General features: G+C 32.8%; 1 protein-coding gene across 2 annotated transcripts in view; it reads right to left on the bottom strand.

The window, feature by feature from the left end:
* Positions 1 to 25,382, bottom strand: part of LOC124538719 (DE-cadherin) — a 178,015-nt gene that overhangs the window by 32,682 nt on the left and 119,951 nt on the right. Inside the window, exons 2-12 of one of the 2 annotated variants that reach the window (XM_047115873.1) lie at positions 4,851 to 4,930; positions 4,110 to 4,232; positions 3,840 to 3,965; positions 3,506 to 3,655; positions 3,070 to 3,093; positions 2,814 to 2,843; positions 2,203 to 2,388; positions 1,751 to 1,953; positions 1,338 to 1,515; positions 774 to 1,266; positions 138 to 409 (exon numbers count right to left, since the gene is read on the bottom strand). In XM_047115873.1, the coding sequence (XP_046971829.1) occupies positions 138 to 409; positions 774 to 1,266; positions 1,338 to 1,515; positions 1,751 to 1,953; positions 2,203 to 2,388; positions 2,814 to 2,843; positions 3,070 to 3,093; positions 3,506 to 3,655; positions 3,840 to 3,965; positions 4,110 to 4,232; positions 4,851 to 4,930 (1,865 nt within the window). The remainder of the gene's footprint in view (positions 1 to 137; positions 410 to 773; positions 1,267 to 1,337; positions 1,516 to 1,750; positions 1,954 to 2,202; positions 2,389 to 2,813; positions 2,844 to 3,069; positions 3,094 to 3,505; positions 3,656 to 3,839; positions 3,966 to 4,109; positions 4,233 to 4,850; positions 4,931 to 25,382) is intronic. The other variant, XM_047115874.1, reaches the window with a different exon arrangement.

Genomic DNA, 25,382 nt, shown 5'->3' on the forward strand with positions numbered 1-25,382 from the left:
GGTTTGAACCCGCAATCATCGGTTAAGATGCTCCGTCCTAACCACTGGGCCATCTCAGCTCTTAAAATATTATTACGATTTTAATACTAACTCGTCAATATTCAATTTCGTTCTATTTTTGTGTAAAAAGAAATTACCTTGACAATACATCCTTCGTACAACTTCTCCTCTTCAATGGTCTTAGTGTAGTTTGCCAAGAATATAGGCGGGTTGTCGTTCAAGTTTTCAATCTTGATCAACACTTTAGCGTAGTCCTCGTAAAGGCCATCGAATGCTCTGACGTCTAAGCTGTAGTTGGTGATGTTTTCGTAGTCGAGTTCGTTGTTAACTCGAATTTCACCGGTAAAGTTACGGATGACAAAAGCGTCGTATGTGTTGCCAGCAACAATACTGTATGTTACCACCGATGCTAAAACAATTGTCTCAGAATTAAAAACAATATAAACAAAAAATACGATTCCAAAAATCTATGAACGTAGTGTTGAATGTATTATAAATATACGTAATTAATACAAATTATTTATAAATATTATATTTGATGTCTTGTATATAATATTACTAGCAGTTAACCATGGCTTTGCTAGCGTAGAAAATATGAATATATTTACAAATTAACTTTTAATAATAAACTGAAACACTTTTTTCCAATTAAAAAGTAGTCTATGCCCTTTCTCAGGCTCTAGACTATTTGTGTACCAAGCGAAACCGACACGACAGCAAACAGAGTTACTTTCGCGTTTATAATGTTAGTATGGATAATAAAATTAAATTACCTGTATCAATATCCAAAGCGGTAACTTGTGTGACAATCTCGTTAATATTCGCATTCTCAGCTATCGACTCGGCGACATACGTGTCTTGTGTGAAGTGCGGCGGGTTGTCGTTTTTGTCCGCGATTTCTATTAGAAAAACTTGTTGTCCAGCGTTATGTTTTCCAGGAATAAGAGCTGACTCAGAATTGTCGGTAGCGATGATCTTTATGTTATAAAAACTCCTTTCTTCTCTATCGAACATCTTAAGTGTTGTAATGTTTCCTGTTATGCTGTCTATTGCAAATGGGTCTGAAGGATCTCCTAGTTCGTAAGTAACTTGGTTATTAGCTGATGTTCCATCAGCATCGAATGCTCTGACTTGCATGACGGGAGTCCCCGGGGGTTCGTTTTCTAATACACTACCGGATCGAATTTCACTGAATATTGGAATATTGTCATTTACATCTTCAACTTCAATTTGGATTATGGTTTCAGCTGCTAATTTGTAATTATTCTGCAATGCAATCATAATTTATAAACAATTATTAAATACTAAAATATAGAATATAAGTTGAGTTATATTACCTGTATCCTAACAGTTAAGGTATAGTCAGTTATTTTTTCAAAATCCAAATGATTTCCTAGCTTAATATAAGCTGAATCAGCTTCCGGTTCCAAGACGAAAGTGTGCCATTTGTTCGTTTGTTCTGTTTGTCCCATCACTAATTCAAACTGCAATTTCTTTTCCTCGGGTATATTAGATCTGCAAATTAATTTTATGTCAATATTAATGTTTCATTACAAATTATCAAAGAATATTTCAATGTTGCCTTCTATCTTTATATTATAGAGATGCTCATTAAAACTTTGAAGAAAATTCTCAGCTTAGTTTCAGTTACAAATGTAGCGCTCGCTTATCCAAAATCCATTATTTTCAAGTTTTTTAGCGCTTTGATAATATCTTATTTTGTCGGACAAAATTAAATTCGGATACTTACATCGCCCTCACTGTGGCTATTGGTGTGTTGAAATCAGCGTAATTTTCTTTTAATCTTATCGGCTCATCGGGCACTTCTATAAAAGACGGGCTTTTCTTGTTAGACTCAACGACTTGGATGTCTAAAGTAATCGAACTTTGTTGCGGTGGATCACCCATGTCTTTTACTATCGCGCTCAACTTAAATTTGTAGCCGGGGACTTTCTGCATAAATTTACAATAAAATTAGTACACTCACTATATTACGTCGTTAAAATTATCTTTATAGGCGAGAAATAAGTACCTATTACTTTCGAGGATCATTTTATATATATTGTAAAGCTTAAATAGAATTTATATTACTTTAGTTTAAGATAAAAATAAAATATTTTCAAAAAGCATCACAAACATTTGTAAAACATTGTAAATACCAAATCTGGGAAGAAATAGTATCGTTATATCATGAACACTTACGTCAATTGTTTTATTTAAGAAAATGACTCCATTGTCTGGATCGATGTAGAAATATGGCTGATCAGGCGAGTTGGAATCTAGACTGTAATGTACAATCGAGTTGTTCCCGTCGTCTATGTCGGTAGCTGATATCCGCATCACCTCGCGGCCGTTCGGCAAGTCTTGTGGTACCGACTCCGAATACGACTGCACGCAAATTAATAAAGTTATTTAATGTTAGAACACTAACACTTAGATACATTATAAAAGGAAACTAGGGATACAATCAAAGAAACCGTTGTAAACCAATGTTCATAGTTTCATGTTTATAAGATACCTCTCATAACAAACATATTAGTAAAATACCTAAATATAGTCAAATTTCTAAAATTAAATGCACCTCATAAAATATTTAGCCTTAGGATTAGCTTAAGTACGAAGTTATTTCACTTTGACATGTTCTACGCGAAGCATGCCTAAAGCTTAGAGAAAGTTTTCCAAAATAATTATAATCGTGCAGTGTGATAAAATGCGCTTAGGGGGAAGAGAGCAGCCTAGCTAAAGAAAACACACCAACTATAAAATGTGCAAAAAAAGTGAATGAAAACACACGAGACATACAAAATGATTACCAATAACGCCTTGAGTGGCGGCTTACGATCCTAAATCAGACATGCAGCAACATGCAAGTAAAGAAATAGATATTTTTCAAATCAATAAGGAAAACTGATTGTTACCACTGCTTAATGAAAATGTTTAAACAATCACGACATAAGCGTTGGTAACAGTCATTTGTTAGTGATTAATTGTAACAGTGTTTTTATAACAAGTTTTGTGTGCGCAACTCTTTCTCTCATTTTGTGAAATTCTCTGTTCTTTAAGACAAACCTTCCAAACATCTCCTCGGAAGACCTTCGAAAAACAGGCAAGTGTTAATAAAGTCTGCGCCACGGTTTGAGGCTAATGGATGAATTTTAAGTTAGTGACAGTGAATGCTTAGACACAGAAATACATATTGTATACATTCCATAAGTGTTAGACCTAAAAATTTTTAAGAAAGTGATAAATTACGTAGAATAATTTGGAAGACATTGCATGATTTTTACAACGCTTTTAGCAAGAAAATATATTAGATATTGAATATAAAAAGATTAATTTTTGTATCAAAATAGCGGTTACTATATTCAAGGTACAAATATAGCGTTATTAAATCACATAAATTTCTGGTGCTTCGAGCTTTATTTGAATTGAGCTCCTATATGCCTACCTTATTCGTCTAAGGATACGTTCCTGTAAATTTAACTTGATAATCAAAGACACTTACAACTTTGTCGAAGACCGGCTGATTGTCATTGATGTCTTCTATGAGAATTTTGATGGTACACGCGTCATCTAGCTGAGGTTGTCCATTGTCACTAGCTCGTACTGTTATATAAGCTTCTTTTTCACGAGATGGTTCATCGTGGTCAAATATCTGTGTAATTTTAGCTTTATTAAATGTGAAATAATTAAATACGTTATTTTACCTACCTTTACATCCTAAATGAAAGCTTAATATATAAAAGACTATGATATTAATACTAATAGATTTTTTTCGTAATATAAAATGACATAAAAAAATAGTTAAATAAAAATAGAATCATTAAAATTATACTGACATCAGCTGTAGTTATATTTCCAGTTTCAGGATCGACATGAAATCTTTCTTTCTCACCAGGAGTTGAGACAAACTTGTAAGTGACTTTTCCACCCATTTCGGGTGGATCCCGATCTTCTGCATGTACCTGCGCATGAATAATAAGCAATCAAATGATTTACAATTTCAATATGATCAATTATTAAAAAAAATTACAACATACGATTTAGTATAGAACATGTAAAAAATAATTGGAGGATTATTAATATATTGGATTAGATTTTGAACTCACCGTAAATACATAGGTTCCAACTGGCTGTTCTTCTTTCAACGTTGGCCTATAATTAAGGCACTCCGTGAACAGAGGTTTGTGGTTGTCCTTCACAGCTAGCTTGGGTGATGTCGCCGGCGTGAACTGAAACCGCGTTAGTGTGTGCCACTACATGAATATACAGCTAACACTACATCACAAGAAGCTTGTATTTGCATTCTAGTTGTATTGTTTTGACTCGCACTGGTAGCTTTGTAATCAATTAAGAAAATAATATAACAAAAATGTTGACTAAAAATATCTGTTCATATCTAAGTTCATATTCAGCTAAACAAGTTCATGCAAATTTAGATACTTCAAATTTATAAAATATAAATAAATTAATTTCTGTTTCTTTTAAAAAAAAAAGTTAACTCATTCTTATAAGTTTGACGAAACTTACATTCATATATTCCTGCAGTGAGATATTTGAAAACAGTGATCGTTAAAATGAACATGATATTGTGATTAAACATTATGTACTTACAAATATCCTTGGCAGCTTTAATTTAATATAATTTATATTTAAAATACAATACATTTCAGAGCAAAGATTGTACGGTCCTGAACATGCACAATTCTAATAATTTTAAATTTTAAAAATAAGCAGTAAATTAACATGAACTCTAGGGGACGAAGCTTTGGGGCCAAATTAATGGGACGATATGATCAAGACGACTTGTAAACAATTCGATGGATTGGATGAACTAATATCATACTCACGGATGAATGTAATGGAAAATACCCATCCAGGTGTCTGGAATGCCGTAACCTCGTAACATGGTGTGTTGTGTGATCTCGAACTGAAAAAAAAAAATACAAAACATTTATTACCATACTTCGAAGCTTGACATATATTTTAAGACGTTTTTTTTTAAATTATATATGTTAACAAAAGATGAATATACAAATTCTAGCATGATATATTTTGACTCGAAGGAACACAGTTCTGTTAAAGTAAGTAAGCTACGACTCTCAAGATAATGAGATAAGGTCATAAATAAACGCCGTACTTAAAGATAATGATCTTCCAAGTAATCAACTTCCAAATGCAAGTGTTAGCATATCTGCTAGACACGATTCCGTTGCACTTCAGAGATAAGGTTAATTTACTTAGGCATTATAATTGTTGAGATGCCCTAAATACTAATGAAATTAACACTTTAGTCTTTTGACTAATTTACGTAATGAATCATAGAACGCTACTGACTGATAAAAATGTAATTACTAGATCAGAGGGAACGAGAGCATCCTTTATGCGTAAAATAGAACTTCAAATATTTAAAAGGTAAAACCGTCTTTGACACTATACAACAACAACAGCCTGTAATTTTTCCCACTGTTGGGCTAAGGCTTTTGTCCCTTTAAGAAGGTTTTGGAACATATTCCACAACGCTGTACCAATGCAATTTAGTGGCATACGATACACATATGTGGCAGAATTTCTATGTAATTAGACACATGCAGGTTTCAATCATCGGTTAAGATGCACGCCTTCTTACCACTGGACCATCTCGCCATTTTACACCCTTATTTATTTTGAAATTTAGGTTTGACGCATTAATAGCCTTGATTTAAACCGGATGCACTTCGAAACGCAGTTACTTATGAAGTGTATACCTACCTCTAGTAATACCTTTTCTGATTCGCGGAGAATTCTGTTATAAGTTTTATGTACATTGGGTGTATCATTAATTTAAGTATTAAAAAAAATTCTTCATTCATTGTTACAGATTAACTTGAGCACGTAACGTATATTGTGGTTATCAGTCGACACGATGACACATCAGGGAAAACAGCTGCGGTTGTTAAGTACAGTAATGTTTACAATTTATTTCACGCTCTTGTGAATTTAGTGCATCTAAACATCACGGAATCTAAGGATTTCCACGAGCTATCTAAATATATATAACTTAACGGATATAGCTCGATCGTTATCCCAGTTGTGGGATATTTATAGTGCAAGTTTTAAATTGGTTCGTACATTGTTAATGAAGCTTTACTACATGCTGCAGTAATATAACTTATGCTATATCAAAAGTTTATTGTTATTATGTTTTTTATATAAATTAATATTGAATAGCATCACATACATTATTCTAATAATAAAATACTCTAATCCCAATGTAAGTAGCTAAAGCACTTGTGTTATGAAAAATCAGAAGTAACGATGTATCACAAACATCCAGACCCTAGACAATATAGAAAATTAATTAACTTTTTCTACATCGACTCGACGGGTAAAAGAACCCGGGACCTCAGAGTGTCGTACCATAGATGTCGTCAAATTGCTTATGTACGATCTACATATATACCAACTAGCTATGTTGATGACATTCATCCATGCATCGTATTCCCCGATTATTTACCTAATTCAATAAGACTTCGTCATAGTAAAGTAAATTTGCCATTTAGTATCGAAGCTTACGCTGATATCATTAATAGACATGGCTTATTTGTAATTGATGCTATTACGGCATCTAATTGGTGGAATTTTCATTAAATTGAATGAATAGGAATATATGTATCAGAGTGCCTGCTGAATTGATTCTTTAAGTAGTATCAACATTTTAAAATTATGGTAGCATTGTGTTTTATGTATACTACAATAAGGTTTACTTTTATTTATATTATCTAAGCAAGATAAGCTGTTTGGATTCTTAAAAATACCAATACTTAAATTCGACTGGTTTATAAAGAGTAATACGCGTACATAAAAGGCGAAAGGTAAAATTTATACAACTATTATGTTTTCTTTGAATTTTATTACAAACGTATAGAATAAAATACGAAATAAAAAGTATAATATCACAGAATATTTAATATAAAAGGTATGTCAGTACTCCGTTACTCGTATTACTCTTTATGAACGTATTTATATAAAATTAATTACAATTTATTATATTCAATTCTATTTCGATTTTATGAATATTTCTATAAAACATCGTTTAAATGAAATATTTAAATATACTCGTTATATTTGTTTAAATGGCATTAACAGCCTGTATATTTCCTACTGCTGGGCTAAGGCCTAAAAAGGCTTGGAACATATTCCACCATGCTGGTTGGCAAAATTCATATGTGGCAGAATTTCAATGAAATTAGAAACAGGCAGGTTTCCTCACGATGTTTTCCTTCATCGTCGAATTGAATCACATGAAAATTCAGTGGTGCTTTCCTGGATTTTAATCCGCAATCATCGGTTAAGATGTACACGTTATATTATAATAATAAATAATGTTCTGCTGATCGAGTTTCGACCAAGACAGCAGGACAGTCATTTGCACAGTATTATCTTGAACGATGGCTCAACTGAAATTAAATTCCTTCACTTATGGGCAAAGGGAAGACAAACTGTTACAATTCTCTGACGGCTTTACTTGCTTTGAGGCTCGCTTTACTTGATTGTTGCACTGTTACTGGCGCGAGTGTTACCATATATTTATATTACCTTCAGAAATACAATGATTTCAACACACATTTGAATAAAGTTTAATCGGAAGTGTATACAGAGCACAATAGTACCGTTAGTCATTTATAAGATTAGCGAAAGAAAAGACGCACAGGTTACCTAATTTACTTTGTCAATGCAACGATCAATCAGGCTTACACGGCTTTAAACCGAAGTAACGTTTCAATCTAAGCGTCTTTGTTCACGGTAACATACATCCATCACTATTGTGTAGTATAATATTTGGTAATATACATATTATTTAATACTAACTTTTACTTGCCAGCTTAAAACAGATCGTTTTAATTTGTTTGTATCCCTATAATATGTACAAGCTATGCCGTTACGTCTCAAAATAACGAAGAGGGTGTGAATGGAAGCTTATTTTAGCGACAAAGTTGACATACCTACGTAGCATATGCGTCAGCTTTATGTGTCTCATAGACAAACATCTCAAAACATCTCATCGCGGCTTCGTTCGCATTTTAGGGCTTTGGTTGTCATGTGTTAGGTAAAAAAATAGCCTATGTCCAAGGAAGGCCTTGGACTTCAAGTTTGCTTCATAACAAATTTCATCAAATTCGGTTCAGCGGTTTGTTCGTGAAAGAGTGACATACAAACAGACAGACAGTTACTTCCACATTTATAATATTATAATATAGACTATATATCATATACTCTATACGAAGAATTTATTGACTTAATGTGGAAACGGATTTTAATTGACTGTAAATAGTAATAATTATATGTTAAATACTATTCGTTTGTTATTTCCGCGAGTCTTGAAATCCTTAAAGATAAGATAAGGATTATAATTATCCTATAAATTGGAAATAGCAGGCGAATTTAGTATCAAAGGGATGAATTCTTTGATGTGTAAAAGGCCCGCTTGGTAACAATCTTAAACTCAAGATCAAATACAACATACTTGAGTACAAATAAGTTAATTATGTATGAGCAATTTTAGCAAATGTTAAATCTGTATAATTATCACATTGCTTTAGAACTAAGCAGTAATGTTTTCTTTATAAATGAGCATAATCAATGATTTATATATACCATACTATGTATGTTGGATGTTTGAAATACTTATACATACGCATTCGTAACAAAACCATGCCTTATTGGTAGTGAAGAAAATAATGCTATTATAAAATGATTAATTTTTATTACTATTATATCAAGCTAAGGAGCAAACTTCTCGATCATTGTTTCATGATATTATTTCTAAGACTCCGGTATTGTAAGAATAAAAATGTTTCCTTAAGCCGTCAATGCACCGCTGTGTGGAGTATAAGTTTTTATATTCCATGTACTTCAACTTACACAAGCTGACCAGGCACATACATAACACATCAATAGAAAGTTTTGCTGTTTAGCGATATTAATTTTATTGATCATTGGCTGAAACCTATCCTAGATGTGATTGTACAAATTCCAAACAAGTTATAAACAATTCCTGAATATTTTAGTATCGATACTTTTAATCTTTAGTCGATAAATACATATCGACTTTATCTATAGTGACTTTTCATAAAACGCAATTAATATTATGTATATTATTTTCCACTACTTTTTTATGGTATAAGTTGGCGGACGAGTATATGGGCCACCTCATGGAAAGTGGGCACAAACACCGATAAACTATGACGCTGTAAGAAATATTATTTAATCCTTACATCGTCAATGCGCCACCAACCTTGGGAAATAAGTTGTTATGTCCTTCGTTATGTGCCTGTAGTCACACTGGCTCACTCACCCTTCAAACCGGAACACAACAATACTGAGCACTGTTTTTTGGCGGTAGAATAACTGATGAGTGGGTGGTACCTACACAAACGGGCTTGCACAAAGCCCTACCACCAAGTAAACTACTTTCTAGTAATGTTATGATTAATTATAAATTACCTAAAATATTGTGACGATTAATCAATTCATGTTCTTGTTTACAACATCGATATAACGCGTTATGTTAAATTGACCTTAAAGTTACACACGAGCTCCTAAATGTTATCGAAAGTTCGCCCTCAAGTCAATTCTCAGGAGAACAATTTGTAACACTATTGTTGAAGCGGCTCATTACTATACTTGTAATAGAAAACAAACTGCAAACTAATGGAATAATTTAGAGATCTGGACGGTTCCCGTAACATATTTGTTCATAAAAAAATATATATAGATTAGTTACTACAACTATATTTATTTTCATATTACCTTATTTAATAATTATTTATAAATAAAATTTGATAGTTGACACACATTAACCGCAGGAGACTTTAAATCAGACCGCTTGGAAAATATTGTAATGTAAATTTTTGCATTAGATTTACAATTTATTAACATTTTTTTTAAGATTGTGTACCAGTAATATTATGAAGCAGTTATATTTAAAACTAGTGAAAACGCGCTAATAATACAATTATGAAAAGGTAAAATATGTACGACATTATTTTCAAGATATGCAAAAATATTTTTCGTCTTTTTTTTTTAAATGTCATCAGAAGTATAGATAATTAAAATGTTGAACAGTACATATGATCATAAAGTGCTTATAAGACAATACCAGTGGTTTTATATATAGAACAGGATATTGCAATAAACTTATAAAGGAGAGGCCTGAAGCTGGACCTGGGGCCAGCGGTACTACATCCATATACACAGTAGAGGCGGATAGGACATAGGTTTATAATTATTATGTGATAATAATAAGTGTTTATATCGTATTATTTAAAATAAATACATCACTTATTAAACAGTATATACCTATCTCTTTCTTGTCTGTTTCATTTATTTTATTTATCTTGATATTTGTTACATATGCGTACAATTGATACATTTAACTCGTGTTTCATTTAAAAACATTTTCTTATTGTGTAATATAATATATAGTTTCGTATGAATAACATATTTTCCGCGTATGAATGTCATAACATAGATTTACAATAACAGATAGGTAGCCCCCCACCTGTATCGCGGATAAAGCTTTGCCTGTTCCTGACACCGGAACCTAGCTTTTTTTCTCAGCAATCCTTTGTTAGGCTTCCTTTGGACGGGGGCCGGGCCCGTGAGGTCGGGGGTTAAGGAAGGGGACCATTGTGTCGGGCCAATTTGAATATTCAAGTGTGGGCACGTTCCGTAAACGATGTCGATGGCCGTTGAGGGGATTAAGTTTTTTTTTTCTTTCGGTCACTGGTTCCACTGGCTTGAGCCGCAGTGAGTAAGCAATTAGCTTTTGAATGTCTTTTTTGCACGGCTTAAGGTAAACTAAAATTAATTGTAATTCGAACTCAGTCCATGTTTTGCTAACCTTTAAAAATATTTAGAAAATCCTTTATTGAACTTGGATTTAATTTTGTTATGATTTAGAATAAATGCCGTGATGACCGTGTGGATAAGAGTACATACATCGAAAGGTTGCGTGTTCACATCTGGGCCTGAAGCACTGAGTAGTCATATCCTTACCATAAATCATAAGTCAGCTCGAACGCGTAACGTTAAAATAATAATAACTATTATATATATAATTAGGAAATATATAATGGAATGAAAGTCCTTTGATTATATATTTACGACATTACTCTGAGCAGATGACACAAATTCGGTAACGGAAAGGTGTTTTGAGCAAAGCAACATTTCCTTTCATTATTAAAAATTTAATATCAAAATATTCATTAAATTAAGTTCCTGGAAACAACCTTGTTTGCAGTACAATTAAGGAGAGGCGACATTTAAATTGACAGGCACTTATCAGCTGTGTTGTATCGCGGGTACCAGCGAAAATAAAAACGTTAATAATATGCGTTTATTTTCGAGGCACGATAAAAGAAGGGACAACACTAAAATATTTAGGATAGATAAGAACTTCAGAGGTGAGAAGGGACTTGCTCTCGTAATCACGGCTCAAGATAACAGTCTTAAAGGCGAGTTATGGTACTGAAACGTCTCTAGATTCAAATCTTAGAGGAAAAAATTTATCTTGAATTGTATAAACAAAAGTTGATAATAATATATATATTTTTTTGTATACTTTTTTAGACTAACCCATTTTATATTTATTATAAGATCATACATATAAAATTATTATTCATAAGAAAGTATGTTCATTTAAAGTTACTAAATAGTATTAGGTTAATTCTTACATATTCTATATCTTTATAAATTGATATTTAAGAATCAAGGTGAATGATAATAAGGAAGAAATAAATAAGAAGCCTGATAAGTTCAAATAACTCTTCAACCGACGACGGAGAACAGCCTAAAAGCAGTTATTTGGGTATAAATATATTATGTTGAGTGAGCCAGTGTAATTGCAGTCACCAGAGATAACAATCTAGGTAAGGTAGTACAGAAAAGGAAACCTAACACCCTTTCAGACATACTTGTAGGCGCGGGCAGATACTAACTCATATAAAATTCTACTAGATGTCGCCAGCTTCGCTACCGTTTTGGAATTTGGTCGTCAGGAGTTAGACAATAATAGGAATTATATCCTTCATTGAGGTTCATGCTTTAATACCAAATTACATCAAATTCAGTTTTTTTTTTTAATGATATAGGTTGTCACCATCGCCCATAAAAAATGACGCTGGAAGAAATATTAACTATTCCTTACATCGTCAATGTGCCACCAACCTTGGGAACTAAGATGTTCTGTCCCTTGTGCCTGTAGTTACACTGGCTCACTCACCCTTCAGACCGGAACACAACAATACTGAGTACTGTTATTTGGCGGTAGAATAACTGATGAATGGGTGGTACCTACCCATAGCCCTACCACCGAGTAAAAGTTCAGTCAGTTCTGTAGTATCAATGTGAAAGAGCAACAGACACTCCCTCTTTCTTTCTATCACATACTTTTGCATTTAAAATATTGATATAGTTTTTTAAAAACATTCGTTGAACATTTGTATTATAAACTGTACCATTAAATCAAACAGTGCAAACACGTTAATTACTTTGTACTAAAAAATATAACAGTTTACGTCTTGAGAACAATTTTCCGCCGTAGTAGAAAACAAATTAGCACCGTCGCACCGTGCAAGACTGTCGGTGAAATAAAAGTACGGCAATTAAAAAAATATTAAGAATAAACATTGTTTGTGGGTAATTAATGTGTTCTTTGTGCTATTTTAATTGGACTCTTAACCTATACTAACGAAACGAAACGATAAATAATGTTAAAGGTTTTATTTTGTATAACCTAAATATGCTATGAAAATTAAGACATTGTTTTTCGACTTTCTCCTTTTTTTATAATTGAATCATTTTTCGAGAGAGAGAGAGAGAGAGAGAGAGATAGAGATATATATAGAGAGAGATATCATAGTAAAATGTAATATGCGAATGCAGATGAACTATTTTCATTATAAGTAACGTTGGACATGAAATCTATTACGAGAGCTTTCATGTATTTTTTTAAACAATTATAGTAAAGTTGGGGCTACAATGACCTAAGAATCAAATCTTCCACTGTTACAACTCTAACCGAAACATATCATCTCTGTAAATATTGACTGATATTGAAAATTAATGCGAGTTTTTTAATTTCTTTTGTATTGGATGATTTTATTTATTTATTTTAACCTATAATATATGAAACACAAAAACTATTGCTCGATAGAACAAATAAAAAATCTCAAATAGTTATCTCAGTGATTCAGCTTTCTTGTAAAAAATATATTTCGTTCTATATTTATTTTATTCCTTTTCATTTCGAAATCTAATTACATTATCCAATTGTTCACTTTCATCCCGTAGCTATGACAACTTGACAAATAACGTTACATATGTTCATACATAATAATATTCATCAATTATTATGTATGAACATATGTAATGTTTATTTCAATATTTATTGATAATAATACTATCAACGAGACACGACTTCGAGTCAAGGTAAACCTTAAACTTAAAAAGTAAACCACTGTATAAATACAGTGGCTATCTTCGAGTAAGTATGTCGAAGAAGCACCTTTTGATAAACCTATATATAACTTTTACTTGGTAGTAGGGCTTTGAGCAAGCCCGTCTGGGTAGCTACCACCCACTCATCAGTTATTCTACCGCCAAATAACAGTACTCAGTATTTGTTTTATTCCGGTTTGAAGGGTGAGTGAGCCAGTGTGACTACAGGCACAAGGGACATAACATCTTAGTTCCCAAGGTTGGTGGCACATAGACGATGTAAGGAATAGTTAATATTTCTTATAGCGTCATTGTCTATGGGTCATGGTGACCACTAACAATCATGTGGTCCATATGCTCGTCCGCCAACCCATACCATAAAAAAAATAGAGAACATATCAATATACAGATAAAAAAATATCTGCATAGAGAAAATGGAATATACAGTTAGGAAGGATAGAAAAATAGAGTTTACTAAGTACATATGTTATAGGAAACGATATTGCGATATTGTGCGTATTTTCACATATAACATAATATATTTGGCCATGGTTCATGCTACGTTTGGTTTTATGGTTGCCCGGATAATGCTGCAATAGGGTCTACTACAATCCTATACGAGTCCGTGCCATATTCAAAGTGCTTACATCCATATAATACGAGTTATGCCTTGAATTTCACACTACATTTATTAATATACGAGGTAATATTGAAATGTTGTCAAGTTTGTTGGAGAATACTATAAAAATACTGATAAGGTAACTAGAATATATGTACATAAGTGAGATCAGCATCTCTACAGCGTGGAGCTAAGGATATGGTATGGTAACAGCAGTAGAATATTTACAGGGTGTTACTAAGTTACTATCTCATTAGTAAGATGTTTATATATAAGAGAAATGTTAAGAATTTTTCCAAAGTTGGGTTTGGTTAATTTCATAGTGGGGTTTAAGAACCTAGTTGTTTTGTGAACGCGCTGTGTTATTGCTGATTATTTTTACTCGATGACGTCATTCATCGAATTAGATCGAAATATACTTTTATACGTAATTTTGAATCGAGCGTTACCAGATTGGAACCTTGTCTTTTCCTCAGGATATTAACCGCCCTAAGATATTTAAATACAAATACACCTGAATTAAGAACTTTCCTCGAATTAGGTAAAAACAATTATATTCTCTATTCACTTGGGATTCTTTTAATATCATTTTCAAAAAGAGTAACAGACCATAATATTTAATGAATAACCTTAAATATCCATAACAACAGAAAAGTAATTCGAAGATATTAGAAGGGCATGCGGAAAATTTTCGCCTTTAAGACGAATTGCGTCGGGAAGGGTTCAAGCCTTTATCAGTCTAATTAATTTGTCACAGAAAATAGGCTTTTCATTGCTTAGGATTTATTGCCGTCGCGTCTCGCCGCGATTTCTTGGAGGAAGTTATATTGTATTTTGATTTCTGCTTCATTGCAATAAGAGTCAACGCACTTAATATAGAAACTACATCTTTGTTAAGGAGTTTATTTTTTAATTAACCTCCTTGGTGTATTTTTATATACATGTATGCATCTCAAAAGAGCTAACTTTAACTACCGATTCAGTTATTAGGAATCATGCTACCAGTAAAACCATTCTCAATGAGAAAAGACTTAATACAGGTATCATACCTTAAATGCTTTTTTATGAAGTTCAGATAGAGATTATGATGGATATACATACCGAGAAATATCACAGCAAATGGCTGATTACCTAGCGGATGACGGTTGGATTTTGCCCGTGATAACATTTATGAATCATAATTGTATTTACATATTTCAAATCACTAGATAAAGTAATTTAGTGGACTTACATTTTTTTTATTATTTAATTTTCGAGACTATCGGTCATAGGATAACGTTAACACGCTATATATGTATGTAATGCCTGAATACGCGCTTAATTTTACTCACTTCACGCAAAAAATCACCTCAAAATATGTTAGCAAATAATATCCTGTCGAGCTAATAACATTTAAAATAACGAAAAACATATTTCGCCGTAAAATTATAGACAAAAACGATAAAACCTTCGCGGGCTCGTGAAATATCACTTAATAGGAGTCTTTCAGCTTTTTCATCTCGGATTTACATAAAAATAATTTGAGAGCACGCGAAGTTTTTTAAGATTACAGATACGAGTGATAAAGCGATGTAATTGCCTTACAAAAAGCCTGCGAAAGTCATCTAAAATTCATATTATATTTTTTTAAACTAGCTTTTGTTGGTTTTGATAGCGAATTTAATTATAAATATACATACTGTCTTGATTAACTTAATTTCATTTAATATTTTTTGTTCATACATAATATTATATAACGTTTGTAAAATTATATTTTTATTATTAAATATATATACCTATTTGTCCTTAAATTAGGCACTATGACAGCATGCATGAAAGGCGTGTTGTTGTCCTGAACCCACGACCTCAGAAACCACCATTCCATTTTAGTTCAAGCACCATGACATTTGTTTCGTACTATATTCAACTAACAGTATCTGTAGTGTTACCAAAACCAAAACTAATTACGCTAAATATAACAAATAAACCCACACTTTCCGTGGTTAATGTGAAGGCAGTTCCCACGAGTTCCCCGGTTCGATGCCCACCAGTGAACAGGTCACGGACTCCTAGGTATGTTAAAGAAGTGAAAGTTAATGAATGATATGTATGTATTATATCATTATGGTTATAGTTAACTTTTGTTTAATTCGATTTTGAAATGTTTCCAACATCCCGTGATGTTGTGATCATTTCTAGGACTAAGAGCGGAATCCTAGACGATTAGACTGAGTCGTTACTGTTTCGTTTATATTTGATTAAATAGCAATGAATATATTATTATTATACGTAAGTTGTTACGTTGACATTTGTATTCGTTGAAGTTAATTTCATACAGCTAGTTATGAAGAAGCGAGATCGCCCATGTCAAAGTATTTTTTATGTTTATATTACAAGCCTAATAAACAGTATTTAGTTTATCTCAGTATTTCGTTTTTAGCGAGAAATGAAGGCTTTAATAAATTACCCTGGGGGACAATCATTTTTCTTGTTATTTATTTTTCTAAGCTCAACTTCTGGATAATTTTATATTTGCTGTAACACGTACGTACAGTATAATACTTTTAAGCTGGAACATACATATATGGAACGAATATCGTTCAGCCTTAGTTGTTTTAATCAAACAAAATTATCATGAAATGTCTTTGAAGTAATAAACAAAACAGGAAAATTGCTTTTAGTTTACCAGGATTAGTGTTAAATTAAAAATATTTAGGTACTTTAAATGTTATAGTATTATTAGTGTATCCGCAGAGTATTGCCCAGCACGGTCCAGCTATAGTATTGATGTTTAAATCTATAGTAATATAATATGATACAGCCGTTTGTTTGTTAGCGCTAATTTTGGATGTACCAGTCGGATTTGAAGAATTGTTTTAGCATTTGACAGCAACAACAGCCTGTAACTTTTCCACTGCTGGGCTAATGCCTCCTCTACATTTGAGGAGAAGGTTTGGAACATATTAGTTTTTGCATTTGATAGCCCAATAATCTAACGAATTATATGGCCGGATTTCAGCTTTTAATGTATAGAACTATATATAAAATAATAAAACCGAACGACTAGTTAGTAATAAGGAACAGTTTTATAATCGTACATTATAACTTGCTATAATGACCGTACTATAATTAAAGAGAGGCTATAAATAAATGCATTTAAACAAAGTCCCATCTATATTGAAATAATAAGTGTTATGGTATCGCTTAGTCTATATTAACTAATGTTCGCATAAATTACACCGTCTAGGTTCCCCGAGTGGATTCGTTATGAATGTTCAAACGTATTTCACTCGAGATACATTCGAATGACATCTGGAATACGTTTAACAGATTAACTAAAGGTTCGAAACATTTAATGGTGATTTATGTTACATGGAATTATGTTGAAACTTAAACGTTTTTTGTTTGCGTTCAATGAGGATTTTCTAATGAGATAATTATTGGTATTTTACAAGGCAAGTCGTAGAAAATGTTGTTTGTTTTAAGTTTACAGATAGCTTAAACTGGGCCTTTTTGTAATTTTCTTACGCCAATTCAAAATCAAGCTGGGGAAATGTTATGTGTCCCATGTACCAGTAGTACTATTCTGTTTGACTCTCTCTTCTGATCGCAACACAACAATACTTTGTATAACTCTTCGGCGGTAGAATGTGTAATGAGAGGTATCTACCTACAATGGCTAGCAAAAAGCATTCCTAATAAGTAATCGCTTGTGCAAACTGCCAACCTCATAGCCGAGCATTCGTATTCCATCTTGATCTCATTGTTGTTTATATATTCCATATATACATGGAATAACTTGGCGGACGAGCATATGGGCCACGTGATGGTAAGTGGTCACCATCACCCATAGACTATTCCTTACATCGTCAATGCGCCTCCAACCTTGGGAACTACGCCGCTGTCCTGACGCTTTTGCTTGTAGTTACACTGCTCACTCACCCTTCAAACCGGGACACAACAATACTGCGTACTGTTGTTTAGCGGTAGAATATCTACCTTATTCCCTTACAATTTAATTTGTACATTTGACTATATTGTGTCAATTATAAATTTAAAAAAAAAATACTTAGGTATGTCAATTCTAAAATATAATGATACGAACATTTAACATATATTCAATTTCGAATACGAGACAATGTTTTAAAATCCACGTAAAGCCAGGAGCAACAAGTGGTTTAAGGAATAAATACAGCAATTAACAGATGAGTGCAACACTTTTGCAGTCCACATCGTAACGAAGATAAATTAAGGGGCGGCTGATGATAATGAAAACAGGAGTAACTCGCCGAAACACGGGAATTTCAATTCGCACCGTTTTAATTAAACTTCTGTTGTTACGTATACTTCCTGTCAAGTTAAACTGTACTTCCACTAATAAAACCTCTTTACTATATTTTTTTATATAATATCAACAGCCTGAAAAGTTCCCACTGCTGGGCTAAGGCCTCCTCCACATTCGAAGAGAAGGTTTGGAACATATTCCACTACGCTGTTCCAATGCGGGTTAATTTCAGTTCACATGTGTCAGAATTTATATGAAATTAGACACATGTTGGTTTCCTCACGATGTTTTCCTTCACTGCCATGCAAAGATGAATTATAAATACATTTTTTTTATAATTTTATAAAAACAAAAATTTAATTCGTACTGATTCAATTAAGTTAAGAGGATAATAAACTCGACGAAATGAAATTTAAATTAATAATAATTTGTATCGATAGCAACGGCAAAATTTGTTTCCTGTGTTCGTTTGATTAATGTTGTTATACGTGATAATTTACGTTACGTACAAAAGTTTTATAAGGGCTGTTTGGCATTGTCATGAAATTTGTGTTTTTTTTTATTATTTTCTTTAAGGCATGCAGACAATTAGATCGCATATTTGTAATCCATCTTCAGTTACCTGTCTCGCGTCTAAACATACTAGCTCACTCAATATATAAGCCAAAACAACTGGTTTGCCGGTAGTAATATTGTCATGCCATATTAACATATTTTAATACTCTGATCCCAATGTAAGTAGCTGAAGCAATTATGTTATGGAAAATCAGGAGTAACGACGGTACCACAAACACTCAGACCAAAGACGACATAGAAAACTAAATTTTCCTACATTGACTCGGCCGGGAATCGAACCCGGGACCTCGTACCCATGAAAGCCAGTGTACACACTACTCGACAACTGAGGTCGTCAGCTATATAATGCAAGTATGTATAATTTGTGAATGTTCAATAAGACATGTATAAAAGAACGCTTTACGAAAGATCATTGAGATGTGATAAGATGTTGACGGAGAAATCGCTAAGCGCTTGACACACACACACTACAATCTTATTGTAATACTTTCATACTCGTACATATCATGTCAATGCTAAAACGACCTAACAACCTAATTTTACTTCACGAACCTCTGCTGTATTCTTGTGGACGAGAGCTCAAAATAAACTAACAATATATTCGACTATGATTAAAGTTTTACTGTACACCAGTTAAACCTAGATTTGCCTACTCACCGTCATCGCGAGCCTGTGTTATTCCACTGCTGGAGGCCATCGTCAGATCCTTATCGAGTACTTAACCTATTTCTTTACTAAACTTTATCTATATTAGTTCAGCAATTTAATTTTCAGAGGTAGCAGACAGAGTTACTTTCTCATCTATAATATTATTGTAGCTAAAAAATACTACACAAATACAGAATGATTTTCGCTAACAATTAATTAATTTAATAATAAAATTCATTATAATATAATATTTTAAGATCATTATTGTATAATAACACGCCTTTCAATCAAAATATAAGAACATTAATAATATTATTCGATATATCTATTGTAATATGTAAACAATAGTCAGTTCTATTCTCATATGTACATTAACGAGTTGAAATTACAGGTTTTGATAGCAATTAATTAGCCTAAGCTTTTACTTAATACCCAGTACCTATGTACTCTATAAATAAATTAAATATACTATATATTGTTTGATTGTTGAAACGATAGTTTTGATTAATAATTTGGTTAGAAAATTTGTTTAGTGGAAATAAAATGTTGTTTCCGCTTAAATACTTATTGTATGACACTCGGTTAGAAGTTTCATTGATTACATAATATATACAAAATAGTACCAAATATTATAATTGAAATAGTATTATACAATACAGGGAGACAATTAGAAAGAGAAAGAAGATGAAAGGTTGGAAAGGCATAACACTTTTCACTTACGTGATTATTTCTGCCAGTTCACGCAACTGTAAACTACGTACAAGAGCTTTGTTCCAAAAACATTTGCGTATTTCTTTCGTTATTGCTTGGAAGGCTCTAAATTTCGACTTCGCACGGGTTCTTGATATATTTGACCAAATTACATAGAATCATTATAAATTCTAGCCTATGTATTATTCTAATGAAATATATGACATAATATAAATATAACACAATATGTAAAATTTCATCAAAATCCGTACAGTAGTATTTCGTAAGAGAGTAAAAACCTACTGACATTCATCCTCATAAAAGCACTCATAATATTAGATTTCATTTGTGTTAAGGTGTTTTAATAAATTTTCTAATCGTTAGCGTGCCATTGTTTAGGTTTATAGCGGAATGATATGTGGAACAGCGCGATGTCAATCATGACGATGTGAGTCGAGAAATTTACAATGGTACAGGAATGGAAAGGGCAAAGCGCTGCGTGACCGTTAACGACGAAACGTATCCATTGAAAGTCATGTGTGATTGAAATCAGCGAGACAGTCGAGGAATGTCAGTGTTGGAGCTGTGTTTGTCCCGATTAATAGTCGGAGTGTTAGACTGATGGATGATAATATTGTTATAGTTATTAGTAACATATTTGTTTAAATTTCTATGATTTAAATATGTAACTGTTGATTTTAATAGTAAAGTAACAGCCTGTAAGTTTCCCACTGCTGCTAAGGCCTCCTCTCCCATTAATGAGAGGGTTTGGAACATATTCCACCACTTTGTTCCAATGCGGGTTAGTGGAATGCACATGTGGTAGAATTTCGATGAAAATAGACAAATGCAGGTTTCCTCACGATGTTTTCCTTCATCACCGAGCACGAGATGAATTATAAACACAAATTAATCACATATATATACAATGGTGCTTGCCTGGGTTTTAACCCGAAATCATTGGTTAAGATGCACGCGTTCTAACCACTGGGCCATCTCAGCTGCTATAATTATAATGCAGAATCTAAAATAATAAACGACAGGTCCATCAATGTGGCCATAGAACGCTTAGCGAAATAATGTACATGAACGCGTTTACACGAGCATTCGTCTTAATCCGAGCGACCTTTAAGATAAGCAATGCATTTTGGAGTGTCTGCACTCATCCGCTTGTCCAGACTTGCTTAATATGTTACTAGCATGATCTGCACCTCGCTTAATCAGATATTCGCTGACCTTAAGACACAATACTCTATAATAAAAAAGAAAACTTTTTAACTTAAGGCCAAAATCTTTAAATAATCGTCGATTTGAAATACAATATAGAATTTGTTGAATTGGCTACTAGCGATATACAGCGAGGAATATTCCAGAAATTTAAACATGGATAATTTAGAACAAACACGTCTCGCCAAATTGAGAGGTCAAAACAACAGAGAAAACAGTCGTTGCCTAACCATCTTTAGTTGAGAATACTAGGAATACGTTGTACATTAGTTGGATTAAAATGCTCCGAATAAAACTTTTATATTTCATAAAGTTATTTTACATAGTGCTATTTAAATATCCAAGAATTTAAGATAAAGCTAATCTAGTCCCTTAATGGACTTCCTTTGAGACCTATTAAATCCTTCCATGTAGGTATAAATTTACGTAAAGCGGTGCTAGCTTTCTTAATGAATAGGATATTATCAATTTGATACCCGGGTTCACCGCAAAATGGTTTGGGATATGAGAATAATAAATGATACATTTATTAAGCTAACAAATTAATATGTATCTAAATATTACACGTTAATAAGGGACGCTCTTGTTAATATTATCATCATTTATTTATAAGATCAAAAAGTTACGATTTAGTAAAAACCTATTCGCTTATAAGGCGAAATCGTCTAACCACTAAACTTTTATATGTTAATTAGTACAAGTAATTCACCTCATGTTCAGAGATAAAAGAAAACATCGTGTTGCAACCTGCATGTGTAAAATTTAAAATAACTCCAATACACATTGGATCAGCGTGATAGAAAAATTTCCAAGATCACCTCTCCCTCTAATAGAAAGAGACCTTATCATCGTGCCCATCAGTGGGAAATTTACAAGATGTTACGTTTAACCGCTTAGTTTTTCTGTACGAAGAATAAGGTTGATCTCATCACTATCTCAGGTCAGGAACTCTTGCTTTATAATAGTAAGAAAAGTAAGGGATGTTTGCCTGATTTTCTTGATTGTGAAAAGATCGTATTTTCAAACCCGCTGTGCACTCCGCACACATGTGCTTAATTAGGCTTTATGATTTATTTCATGCACAGAGTTGAAGGGATAAACTATTTCTAATGCAGCTTCTCCTCAAACAAAGAGCCTTAGAGCAGCAGCATACTAATTTGACGTTTACTAAGGCTACATGATTTTGGGTTAAATAAGTTCCTAGGGTCTCCTAATTTTGTTTTAATGATATTAATTTCAGCCTATACGTCTTACTTGCCCAAAACTTCAGTTTCTGTAACGCTAATCAAAGTCAAATTAACTAATTAGTCGCCTCAACCAATGACCATTCAGATCGAAGCTGAATTAGTTGGACTAACTTTGACCAATGTTGCAGAATCAGATGCTGTATATAGTCTACAAATTCAATACACTTAAAAGACGTTTTATCAGACTGGCATTTTCCACCTTAAAATCTGCAATAATAATTATTATTAATGCACTCAAAAATAATTTATTTTATTTAAAATAAGTAGAATGCCAAGTGGCTATAATTGTAGCCACCATCGCCCATAAAACTTGCCATCGTAAAAATATAATCTACCAACCCTTACATCGTTAACCAACCGTCAACAACCGGCACAAGAAGCTCTATCCCTTGTTCCTGTAATTATACTTTGCAAATCGTAATATAAAAACTTAGTTTTATAATTGATAAAACCTTGGCTTGCCCTGTCGTCAAATGATTAATCATTTGACGACAGGGCAAGCCAAGGTCAAGTCTATTACCAAATTTTATTTCATGTATGTTACTGTTACTACTATTTAACAGCTAGTAAGCTGGGCAGTAGCCCAGTACAGTATCTTGGAAAATAAAGTACTTTTTATCAGGTTTTACGAAACGAAAATGTTTTGTCATCATCTCAACATCTCGATTTCTGTGTCTCATGTTAAATGGGCGGTGGAAATAACTCCATAGATATTTATTAAAAAAGCTATTTTCAGTTCATTCAGTATAAATGTATTTAAGCCTATCGTAATCGTGAACCTTCTACATAAGATATAATTCTTGTCTAATCAGGTAACTAATTTAGTTTTAATTTAGTATATTTTTTTTTATGGTTTTGTAACTTTTCTCCTGTTGTATGATTTTGCCTGTCTACCTTTTAACTTTCCTGTCTATGTTTCTTCTTTCTTGGGTATACTGGAAGAAATCTCTTCTAGGGATAAGTATACCTTTTAAACTTATTTTTTCCTGTGTACACATTTTTAACTTCTACGTATCTGGCAAGTTTAAAAAATGGTTAAATTAAATTAAAATTAAACTAAATATTTAAAGATTCCAAGCTAGTCTGTCTCAGCACTTACATAGACGACCACGAGTTCAATAAAAAATATTGTGAGTATAGATATACTAGACAGGTATGAATTTGTATTGCTCTGTTCCTGTTCAAAGGGTGTACGATGTAATTACGGACAAGACAGTCATGAGATCGTAGTTCCCATGGGTTACATGTCCGGGTATGGGATAATGTTTGACCGGCGGCGACCACTAACTATCAAGTGGTCCCATCGCTCTACCTTTATATTAGAGTAAAAGAGACAGCGATAGGGTTGCTTATCGTGATAGTTAGTTTAGTTTTTAAATGTTCTGCATGTACGACATTTATTTTAACTTGCTATGTTATATTGTTTATTTTTATAGAAAGTAATCACGATTACGATTCAGAACACAGATGTTTTAAAACTAAGGGGTTTAAACTGTCACGTTGACCAGTTTTAAAATAAGCAAGTTCTGATTCTAAATCTAGGTTTTGTTGTTAAAGCTAATAAAACACTTTAATTCTCAATATTTCATATCAGTATTTAGTTTTTCTTTTTTTCTTTATTTAAAATTAATCTCTGACAAAGGCTTCATTGTAAAATATTCCGCATTGGTAAATGATAAATTGTGAGTCCGTCTTTTGTTTAATATATAAATAAGACAGATAAATAAGACACAGCTAAATATGGGATAAGAAAAAACGTAGAAAAAATTAACACATTAACACCATTTTTTTTTTATAAATTTTTAAAAGCAATTTTTTGACATAGAATTTAAAACCACACATTTATCTATTCTAAAATATTCACAAAAATATTTCACACCACGAAAAAATGAAACGAAAAAAAAAACGTAGCCCGTGACAAAATCGTTTGTACTATGAACGAGCATACCGTGTTATGAATCTTTCACGTTGCAGAGGCGTTTTTACGCGCGGGTATAAAATTGGGCATAAAATTCAAGTCACGTCGCCGCTTGCCAGTACGGAGTCAATCATTGTTTTATTATATACGAGTATCCGAGTTACTATACGAAACCGTTTCGTTAGATAAAGGTGTTTCGTTAAATAATCCCACGTTTTAATAACTTTTCCTATGCGTGAATTTTATTCTATTTTTTATTAAGTTTGGTAAGCTCGTGTAAATAAGGTGCGTGTTAAGTACGCACGTCAGAAGTTATGCTTCTTTTTTTATTTAGTTATTTGGAAAGAATCGAATACATTTAACCACACTGGTAAAGAACGGGTACACTATCAGTATGACAATTATTGCACGAAGTCGTAAAATAAAATTACTTAACTAACTTATTTTAAGGTTATATTTTACTTGGTAGTAGACTTAGTGCAAGCACTACCACCTACAAGTACCACGCACTCACAACATTCTTCCACCAAATAGCAAAACTTACTATCGTGGTATATCGGTTAGAAGGATGAATGAGTTATTGTGCTATAGATACAAGGGACAAAGTGGTTGGTCCCGAGCTTGGTGCATTGGTTATATGAGAAATGATTAATGTTTCTTACAGTGTCAATGTCCATGGGCAATGGGGACTACTTGCCGAATAAGTGGTAA

This window comes from Vanessa cardui, chromosome 21, assembly GCF_905220365.1.
Source record: "Vanessa cardui chromosome 21, ilVanCard2.1, whole genome shotgun sequence".
Taxonomy (NCBI): Eukaryota; Metazoa; Arthropoda; class Insecta; order Lepidoptera; family Nymphalidae; genus Vanessa; species Vanessa cardui.